Raw genomic sequence first — 10,772 nt, forward strand, 5'->3', positions numbered from 1 at the left:
ACGCAGTGCAGCCTTCGGGCAGGGGTACAATATGTCAACAGTACAAGATTTAACACGGTATATTCTCAGTTTATTCTGTAGTGTTGCACTCTGAACAACATAGAATGCATAACAAGGACATTGTTTTTCACATCATGTACATTTAATATAGCTCCCTGTAGAATATCCTTGTGAAATACCAACCATAACTCAATAATGGACAAAATAAAAACAACTGAAACACACTAATGCATTAAAAAAGTATAACCAGTAAAGACAAAGAAAATGAATGATAATTGATGCTCTTCTTAAATATCTGGATATGTCAATGCTAATAATTTATGAAGAGTCTCACAAAACAGCTCACTCAGTGGTTCTGTGCATGAGTTGACTGTGAAGTGTGCTCCTGCCCTCCAGTGGCAAAAGAAAGCAACACACTTTAGTTGATTATGGCTTATTATATATATATTAATGATGCATGTCTGGATTTTTTTTTTTTATTATTCACTCAGAAAGGTGTGATACGTACAGAACGAAATGTAACATTTTAAGTCGTCTTATTTCAGAGCTCTGTCCTTGACCTACAAAAAACAAACAAAAAAAGATGAGATTACATTATTTCATTTCGGTTTTGGCACATTTCAACACAAATGAGTCAACAGGAAACTCCAAGTACAAAAATGTAGATCCCGGAAATACTGTACTACCAAGGTCAAATAGGAAATGCATCTTCACATCAAAGTCAAACATCTTAATAACATAAGGCAGCACTGCCTCCAATTACAGGTAGCACGATACAAAAAAAAAAAAAAACATTCAGTGAACATAAAATGAACGGTACACTAGCCAAACTCTTGGATGAAGTCATGGATAACTGTTGTTTTTATAACGTGCTGACTCCCAGGGCAAAACAGGGGCCTGGGCTCCTTTGGAATTTGTCAGTCGACCTCTAAGTGGGGTCCATTTGGAGGTCATGTGACTAGGTGGTGGCTGGCTCTACTTCACTGCAGTTGCCTCACCCTAAACAGGAACTTCCATTCACAGATTTACTAAGAAGCCATTATGGCCCCTGTAGGACAAGAGACACAAATATCACCAGTTTAGATTAGGTCCTTCCTCCACCAGGTCACACAGAGTGTGAGCGTGTCCACAGAGGTATTCCACAGGGCCATATACCACATACACATGAAGATAACAGACAAACACCAAGGGGTCTCAGAAGAATACCAGCCTGGTAGGATTGTTTAGAAAGGCGTATGTCGCCATTTAATGTAACAAATGACGTCTTTCCAGAGAGAAAGAAATCCCACCGTAGAATGTACACACTCACATAAAGACATGCCCTTCCCATCTTTCCTGTGTAAAGCAGTGGAGGCTGGTGGGATGAGCTACGGGAGGAGGAATGGAATTAATGGAATGGTATCAAACACACAGAAACCATGTTTGACTCCATTCCATTCCACTCCCACCAGCCTCCACTGGTGTAAAGAGTTCACCTGTGGAACATGTGAGGTTCACAGAGAGAGATCATGAAAGGTAAGAATGGTAACTTTATGTATTGAAGCAACCACATCGTAGTACAATAGGGGTAACCAACGGTTCAGTTGTGGGTCCAATCCAGTTGCTACAATGGCACATTTTGCCAGCATGTCATCACCGTGTCAGCGCAGGTCAAAATCATCACTCACCGCATTGGTTAGCGGTAAGGCGGAGGAGGGTGAGGAGCCGGAACGGGAGGAACAGGGGGGAAGCGAGTCTGGTGCTGGCCTTCGGGAGGACTGAGACTTACGGACGGCTAGAGCCACAGCCTGGGCAAAGCAGGAGGGGATAGCGGTTTTTCTGGTCAGGGCTTTGGCTGCAGGCACGTATGGTTTGGGTGAAGGGGCGTTAGTCTGATTGTCTCCCTCTGCTGGTTCACAGAAGGTACGACTCAGCGTAGGAAGAGAAGGGGGAGGATAAGAGGGAGGGCGGGGATTTCTTCCCCCAGGAGGCCTCAATCGTATCTGGGTCGGCTCCGTCTCCTCCACCTCCTTATCATAGCACACAGGGGGAGGGGGAGGAGGGAAACAGAAACGGTCCTCTTCGGCCTCCATCACCAGACTGAGCTTCCGGAACGATCCTCTGCTCTCTAGTAGTTCAGGAGTTGAGGTCACCTCATCTCCAGCTATTCCATTGGTGTGGGCCAACAGGTCAGCTGCGTATGGGTTGGGTATCTCTGAGAGAGAATCTGACTCCTCTGGGACTTCGACCTCTAGACTTTTCTGTAGTTCTGAATCTGGACTGTCTGTGGGTGATTCGGACTCCTCCTGGGCCTCGATCTCTGAACTCTCCTGCTTGACTACCACTGGTGAATTTGGTGCGGTCTGGTAAAGCTCGCAAGGACTAGACACAGTTGGAGGACTGATGACCTGGTCAGTAGAACCTTCTGGAAACCCTGGAGGAGAAAATTTAGAATCCATAACAGGCTCTGGGGTGGATCCCTCAACCGCTGACCTCTCCAGAAATACAGGAGTCTTCTTCATTGTCCGGTGGTGCTCCAACCCAGGCTCAGCAACACCATTAGAGGGTTCATCAATGGTTTGTGCTGGGTCTAAGGCATGGGTCTTCGCCAGGGTCGGGTCCGCCTCCAAGCCCCTCTGGACAATCAGGGACTGCCCTCGGGGCACCACGGTGAAGGTGGTCAACCCCTCCCTCAGACCGGGACTCCTCCAAGCCTCACCAGGGGCCTTGGTCTTGAGTTGGAGTAAAGAGAGAGGACTGAATCCCTTACTTCCACCCGACTGTGTCAATGACACAGGGGAGCCTCCATTGGTGGAGTTGACAGGTCTTAGGGTTGGGAACGAAGGATGCTTGAGGTTGGCCCTGGTTTGACAAAGCAGGAAAGGGGTTAGTGTCTCCCCTAGGGTGGGAGGGGAGGGAGGGCAGAGAGGAGAGGGGTGGTAGGGATTGGAGGGTGGAAAGGTGCTAGAGGGACAAGAGGTAGTGGAGGGGGTAGAAGGGGGAGTGGTGGGCACTCGGGGCTGAGTCAAAAGGCTGGAGATGTTTGGGGATGATGGGGAGTCCAGGTCCTCCTCACACTCTCCCATCTCCTCCAGTGTGTAAAGTGATACTCCATTCCCTGTAAAGACAGAGAAACTGTTAGGATGTTAGGTTAATCTAGAATAGAGAATGACTGGTGGTTTGAGTAACTGAGGATTGCAATATAGGAAATAAGGGTGCAAAGATGATTGTAGATTAGATTGTGATTGAAATGAGTTTTAAGGTGTTTGTAACTCATTTTAGACAATACAGAAAGCCCAGTTCCTGACAAAACAAGTTAATCAAAGCACTTTATTAAAATCGAATGAATACATTTGCACAAGGAATAGCAACCTATGTCTGACTTTTTTAAACATTATCTCCTCAACAGATGTAGTTTAAACTATGATTGAAAAGAGGAGAATGGTAGAAAACATGTCAATAGAGGAACAGAAAAACAACAAAAGAAAACAGAAAAGACACGTTTGAGACAATAAAACCTAATCCCGTCATGGTTTCATTCAAAAGTGAACTTGTGAAGTAATGTACGTCATTTACACTGAGGTGTGTATTGTATGACGCGTCTCCTCAGAAGGCACAGTTATGATGTGGCAGGAAATAAAGCTGTGTTACTGTACTGTGAAACCTACCATCTAAACAAAGAGGTTACACAGGCGGTAGAAGCACAACAAAATAAACAAATAAAACAGAAATAAAACAAATAAGAGCTTATAAAGAAGACTACCGAGTGACAAACATGACAGTTCAAAAACCAACATGGCAGAGAGGAATCGTTCACCACGGGGACAAGAGGAGAGTGGAACAGAAGGAGCAGCACAGAGGAAGGAGGAGGAGGAAAGGAGGACGCAGCAGCTCTCACTCGCCGTCTGCAGGGGAGAAAGAAGGGACACTGCTTAGAACAGTGGTCTACAATCCTGCTCAGGTGCCAGGATTGAAAAGTACCGCCTACTGGGAGCCCTAATCTGTGATTAACAGCCTAAAGATGAACACCACTGCCAAGGAGAACCAACAGCCAAGCAGGACAATCAGTCAGACAGGGGAATGAGTCAACAGAAAGAGCCCACTAAAATATTGACCACTAGAGGACAGGTGAGACACCATATGCAGCACATGATTCTGCATGGGCCTACCCTCTTACTCAGGGATGGGCAGCTCATGAGCCTTTTGTAGGTCCGCGGAGCCATTTCAAAATAGGAACTCAGTCAGGGTCTCAACTTACTGTTGAGTTAGAATAATAATTGAATAGACAAGGTGCTGTTGAGAATTGCGTTTGTGCATCAGCAGTCACTCAATTAGCACACGTCAGCATTTTATTTATTGGTAAATTAGTCTAGCAGCTAGCCATATAAACTTGTAGTAAGCACGGTGGAATTACTGACTGGGGTGGGGCCCACTGATCATCAGTTATCATATAAAAAAAACAATTGCCTCCAGCCTATGGCAAAATGTGTAGAATTGCAGGAAGTGTGCGGTAATTTTTCTCTCCGTCCCATGGCGAAAATCTTAAGAATTGCAGGAAATGAACTTCAAAACGTGAATTGTTCAACGCTGCGGTCATGAGTCAGCCGCTAAATGTTGAGTTGGGTATGCAGACCCGCCACCACCCCATCAAAGTTGCCAATCTAACTCAACATTACAACACAGGGTCCATTCAGATTACAAGTCAACTAGTGATTCAATATGACTGACCTTTGACCTCAGTGTCCTGGGGTGGTCCTTTGTGGGTGTTAACACAGGAGGATGGTGGTGGGGGGGCACAGGGGGGTGGCGGGGGGGCTCTCCTCTTCTTCCTAGAGGTCAACTGGGAAAACACCAGAAACAAATAGCGGTTTAACCCAGGATCCTCTAAATCTACCATACATTCTCAATGTGGTCAGGGAACAACGATTTGGAAGTCTAAAGTCTACGGCTGAGTCTCAATAGAATTGACATGCTTCCTTTTCTTGTGTCCTTTTCTCTATAACCACTAAACTCACAGGGCATAATCAGGCAATCAGATCAGGTGAAGTCAACATGGTGGAAGCCTCCCCTGTATTTTCTCATATAGAGCCCCACAGTGGTGTAATAATACCCATAAAAACCTACTGGTCAAACAAGGAAATGGTTCCAAACGTTTTTCCAATAGGGGATTTTAGAAACACTTAAAGGGCTGTGTTTCGTGCAGGCTTAACAAAGCAAACAAGCAAAGGAAACCATGAAAGAGTATCGACAGACACACCTAAATCCGACTCCCTAAGCACCAGTCACTCACCAGCTGGACGTTGAGGTTAGCAGGGACGCTTTCGGAGCCTGCCATGGGGGGCATGGGTGCCCGTCTTTTCTTGACCATGGTGTTGTCCATGGGCAGGGTGTTGGAGGAGTGGATACCCAGGGAGTTCATGCTGATGCTGGCCACCCGCTGGTTTTTCAGACCACGCGAGGCCGGGGCACTCACTGAGAGACCCTTTAGAAGAAGACCACAGCAAAAAACACATATCACAAAGCTTTATCAGTGTACACTGAAATCCTACCACACACTGAAATATAGCACAGCTGAGAAAAAAAACAACTGCATTCACAGATCTAGTCAAAGTCTAAAATCTACTTCTTACACAATGCTTGCGTACGATGGTAAAGCTAAGCTGTGGGAGAGTAAAATAAAGTACCTTTTCTGGTTTCTTCTTAATTCTCCTGAATAAGCCGAACAATCCCCTGTTCTCTTTCTCCTTCTGTTGCTTCTCTTTACTTGGTGTTTCTACAGGTGCTTCTAGGAGAAGGAAATCGCAACGACAGAAGGTCGGGAACTGGTATTCTAATGAAATGTGTTCATTGCCGAAATCTTGGGGCATTTTCAGACATTTTCGTTAAGTTTTGTACCCTCGGGGGGAGGTAGTGTGATAACCACTTCAAGACTGACAGCCGTTCAAGATTCAAAAAAGACATCCATGTTAGCATTTTCATATTTACAGTATACATACACTATGCACTCACTCATTGGGTAAATCATATTCTGTAGACAGTCTCCAAAACAGTTTGGGTACGAAACAAGTACGTCATCACTACCAGTGCCACCAAAACTCAAAAGCGGAGTAACAAAAACATCTCTCACCTGCCATGTCCTTGGCGTATAGTTCCCTTAGTCCATAGTCATCGAGAGACCTGCTCAGGTTTAAAGGTCCTTCAGAGTCGTTGGCTCTCAGTAAAATGGTGGATTCCAGGTCAAACTCACACTTCTCACACACCGCACGCAGGAGCCGCTCCAGAGGGACTCTAGGGTTGACCCTCACAACGGCCTTATGGTTCTTCTTGTAGTTGATCAGCAGACGTACAGTGACCTATAGGAAACAGTATCCCTTCAGTACATAAACTGACCTAGGTTGGAGATTGGCTAGTGTGTACAGATGCATTTTGTCACTATTTACCTCTGGCACGTACGGCCTCCTTATCTTCTCCTCTCCCCCTTTAGGTTTCAGCAGGATCCTGTGAGGCTCCATGGCTCCAATCAGAGAGCTGGGTTTGAAGGAGATGTCGTTTCTATTGGCTGACTGGAGTTCTATGGTGAAGTCAGATGGATTCAGGTGGTACTGGGCACAGAGTGTGACCAGTACGTCCATCACAGGTTTACTGTAGAGATACAAACACAGTGCAGGTGTACTACATGTGTCCACAGTATAGAGATATATTCATGTTTTAAAATTCATTTGAATGATGTTCAAATATAAAAGGAATCAATTTACAATTAAGTCATTTAGCAGACGCTCTTGTCCAGAGCGACTTACATTAGTGAGTGCATCCATTTTCATACTTTTTTCATATTCAGTCAATCCATTCCAAATACAGAGCATGACTTCGTATGGCTCCAATGAAACATTCTGTCTGTATGCCTCTTACCTCCCATGTACCGTGGCCATTTTCTCCAGGCCTCCTGGTAGAACCACTGCTAGAGTATACTCCCTCTCCACCGGGTTCTCCTCCTTCTCCTCCATGGATCTTCCCCAGGGGTCTAGATGCGACCAAAGTCTGAGACTTGACTGATTCTCAGGTGAATCTCCAAACAGAGAGGGACAATGTCAACATAAGGAGAAGAGATGACATCCTGTGAGAAGCTGATGTCACAGTCAACTAAAAGTGTTACCGTGGTACAGGACTTACACTACATGACCAAAAGTATGTGGACACCTGCTCGTCCAACATCTCATTCCAAAATCAAGGGCAATAATATGGAGTTGGTCCCCCATTTGCTGCTATAACAGCCTCCACACTTCTGGGAAGGTGTTCCGCTACATGTTGGAACATTGCTGCGAGGACTGGCTAATATTCAGCCACAAAAAAACATTGGTGAGGTCAGGCACTGACGTTGGACGATTAGGCCTGGCTCGCAGTCGGCGTTCCAATTCATCCCAAAGGTGTTCGATGGGGTTGAGGCCAGGGCTCTGTGCAGGCCAGTCAAGTTCTTCCACACCGATCTCAACAAACCATTTCTGTATGGACCTCGCTTTGTGCACGGGGGCATGGTCTTGCTGCAACAGGAAAGGGCCTTCCCCAAACTGTTGCCACAATGTTGGAAGCACATCATCTTCTAGAATGTCATTGTATGCTGTAGCGTTAAGATTTCCCTTCACTGGAACTAAGGGGCCCGATGAAGGGGACTATCCCATGAAAAACAGCCCCAGACCAATATTCCTCCTCCACCAAACATTACAGTTGGAACTATGCATTGGGGCAGGTAGCCTTCTCCTGGCATCCGCCAAACACAGATTCCTCGGTTGCAACCGAGGACAGACAATTTTTACACGCTATGTGCTTCAGCACTTAGCAATCCTGTTCTGTAAGCTTGTATGGCCTACCACTTTGCGGCTGAGCCGCTGTTGCTCCTAGACATTTCCACTTCACAATAACAGCACTAATATGTTGACCAGGGCAGCTCTAGAAGGGCAGAAATTTGACAAACTGACTTGTTGCAAAGGTGGCATCCCTTGAAGGTGCCACATTGAAAGTCACTGAGCTCTTCAGTAAGGCCATTCTACCGCCAATGTTTAACTATGTAGATTGCATGGCTGCATGCTCAATTTTATACTCCTGTCAAAAACAGGTGTGCCTGAAAAAGCCAAATCCACTCATTTGAAGGGGGTGTCCACATACTTATGCATATATAGTCTATCACAAACTAAGTCTTGCCTGGCCCCGAACTCGGAGTACCTGTGTGAAATGTCTTGTTCCTGCTCTAAAAGTACTTTGGAGATGGCATTTAAATGCTGAGAGAGGAGCCCCTCTGGGCCTAACCGATAAACCCTTCCCATCCCTTCATGGTCTCTGAAAAAAATAAACATTTATCCACTTGTAAAGCTGGGGCTACTCACACATCCAAGTGATTGACATACAATACTTATGTACATGAGGTATGGTGAATTATACAATGTTTATGTAACTGTTAGTTGTGAAATCTAAAACCACAGTCGTCCTCCTTTTCTCAGACAAAAACATGGACATATCCTACAAGATTTACTCAGCAAGAGTAAATACATTTAAATTGTTTTAATTTTAAATTGTCACCAGACTTGACCACCTGACAATTACTGGATTTTGACTTTGTGCGAATTTGGCACACTAGCTCGAAATTAAATGTCTTAATGTCACTTCCAAGTGTTTTAATACTACCTGTCGTTTAAAAGTGATACAAAGTACAACAACAGAAGTCTACTTACGAGACAACATCAGAACGGCTTTTCTGGACACGTTCCTCAAATAAGAAAGACCTAATATTCACGCACACAGACGTATTGTTCAACGTTTTTGGGGCACGCTTTGTTGACAAAACTGAGCACCAGCATGCAAAGTGTCAAACTCCTAGTTCATATCAGACAACCCCAGAGTATTTAAAGAAATTAGTTCAACAATGCATGCCTTCCTCTGCAGCTGTGCGTAAACGTTCGTCACCACGTTCCTATACTTGTAACACGTGAGTGCTGCTCTCCGGAACTCGTTGCTAGGATGTTTTATAGTTCTAGGACTCCAACACTTTGGCTATGCCTGCCCTCCACCCAATGTGGAAGAATATGCTGGGGGCTCCTGTGAACATCTAAATTACATAACTAAAACACGTTTTACTTTATAGCCGTTCTGTCCTGTCCTCTTAAACCAATGCACAACTGAATGAGCGTGGTAATCAGGGCATCTAATTGAATAGGTTAAGCACTTAAATTCACACATTTTTCTCTCTCTTTAGAATAGAGGAAATATACTCAGAATAGACCAAGCACATAATTAAATGCAGCCCTGCCTGGGCCATGTTGGTCAACTGGCTAATGCAAACCAGAATAGGCTTTACTCCTCCAAGAGCTAGACGGATTAGTGCTCTCCAAGCCCTGTCCCAACACATTGTCCAGCAGTTACACAACAATCAAATACACAAATCAGTTTCAAATAGACAATGTCCTTACCTCTCTCTGTCCAGAAATGAGATATCTTCCATCAACATGACTGTCATTTCACCACCATCGAGGGAGAGAATTAGAGAGAGGGAGAGATCCCTTGCTCTGTAATCCTTGTTTAGCAGACAGCCTACTGCACCTTCTGGCCCTGCCCAGCCCTCTGACATCACAGACTCTGTCCTGTCTACACCTAGACCCTACTGTACTATACAGCCTACTGAACCCTAAGGGCTCCTATGGCTTAATTTCAACAGGGTGAACCCTCCGTAGTCCCTTTAATTTGTAAAAACATTTATAGTTTTAGTTACTGTACCCTTCTCATCCTGCTTGGACTAAAGACTATACAGTATGGCTTATAGGTCTGTGTGCTGCCGTCTTTGCATCGTCAGTCATGTTGTCCTGTGTGGTGATACTATACTGAAGTTAACCCATTCCGATTTCTGTGTCTACAATGCATTCACATAAATGGGGAGGACTGATCTGGGGTGTATTCATTAGTCAGATTCCATTGCAAAATGTTGCAACAAAAACCCTTTCCTCCAAATGAAAACAAGAGTTTGTATTGTACAAATTCATGTACAGTACCAGTCAAAAGTTTGGACCCACCTACTCATTCAAGGATTTTTCTTTATTTTTACTATGTTCTACATAGTAGAATAATAGTGAAGACATCACAACTATGAAATAACACATATGGAATCATGTAGTAACCAAAAAAGTGTTAAACAAATCAAAATATATTGTATATTTTAGATTCTTCAAAGTAGCCACCCTTTGCCTTGATGACAGCTTTGTACACTCTTAGCATTCCCTCAACCAGCTTCACCTGGAATGCTTTTCCAACAGTCTTGAAGGAGTTCCCACATATGCTGAGCACTTGTTGGCTGCTTTTCCTTCACTCTGCGGTCCAATTAATTGGTTTGAGATTGGGTGATTGTGGAGGCCAGTTCCTTTGATGCAGCACTCCATCACTCTCCTTCTTGGTCAAATAGCCCTTACACAGCCTGGAGGTGTGTTGGGTCATTGTCCTGTTGAAAAACAACTGATAGTCCCACTAAGCGCAAACCAGATGGGATGGTGTATCGCTGCCGAATGCTGTGGTAGCCATGATGTATAAGATGTCTAAATAAATCACAGACAGTGTCACCAGCAAAGCACCCCCACACCTAAAGCAAACAGTAAACAGTTTATTTTGCAAAGCATTATGCAACAGACAAAAGGTTTTGCAACGGAATGCAACTAATGAATACACACACCCTTGCCTGTGATTTATTGAGACAAAGTAGCACCATTGAGGGAGTAGAAATCTAAGGTTTGGAGGCTCTGCTTGGTTCAACACTATCA

General features: G+C 44.7%; 1 protein-coding gene across 1 annotated transcript; it reads right to left on the bottom strand.

The window, feature by feature from the left end:
• Positions 1-64: 64 nt before the first annotated feature.
• On the bottom strand, positions 65-8,924 carry LOC129859672 (protein cordon-bleu-like). Its single transcript, XM_055929730.1, has 8 exons — positions 8,703-8,924; positions 6,889-7,045; positions 6,420-6,621; positions 6,107-6,332; positions 5,664-5,764; positions 5,270-5,461; positions 4,708-4,819; positions 65-3,097 (listed from the first exon to the last, which is right to left on the bottom strand). The coding sequence occupies exons 1-8, from the start codon at positions 8,710-8,712 to the stop codon at positions 1,641-1,643; spliced, it is 2,457 nt and encodes an 818-aa protein (XP_055785705.1). The 5' UTR covers positions 8,713-8,924; the 3' UTR covers positions 65-1,640.
• Positions 8,925-10,772: the final 1,848 nt, after the last annotated feature.

The sequence above is a fragment of the Salvelinus fontinalis genome, chromosome 7 (assembly GCF_029448725.1).
Source record: "Salvelinus fontinalis isolate EN_2023a chromosome 7, ASM2944872v1, whole genome shotgun sequence".
NCBI classification, from domain to species: domain Eukaryota; kingdom Metazoa; phylum Chordata; class Actinopteri; order Salmoniformes; family Salmonidae; genus Salvelinus; species Salvelinus fontinalis.

Coding starts and splice junctions, on each gene's coding strand:
- LOC129859672 (XM_055929730.1), bottom strand. Junction 6,622..6,888: donor ATGGCCACGGTACATGGGAG/GTAAGAGGCATA, acceptor GTATCTCTACAG/TAAACCTGTGATGGACGTAC. Junction 4,820..5,269: donor CTAACCTCAACGTCCAGCTG/GTGAGTGACTGG, acceptor GTGTTTTCCCAG/TTGACCTCTAGGAAGAAGAG.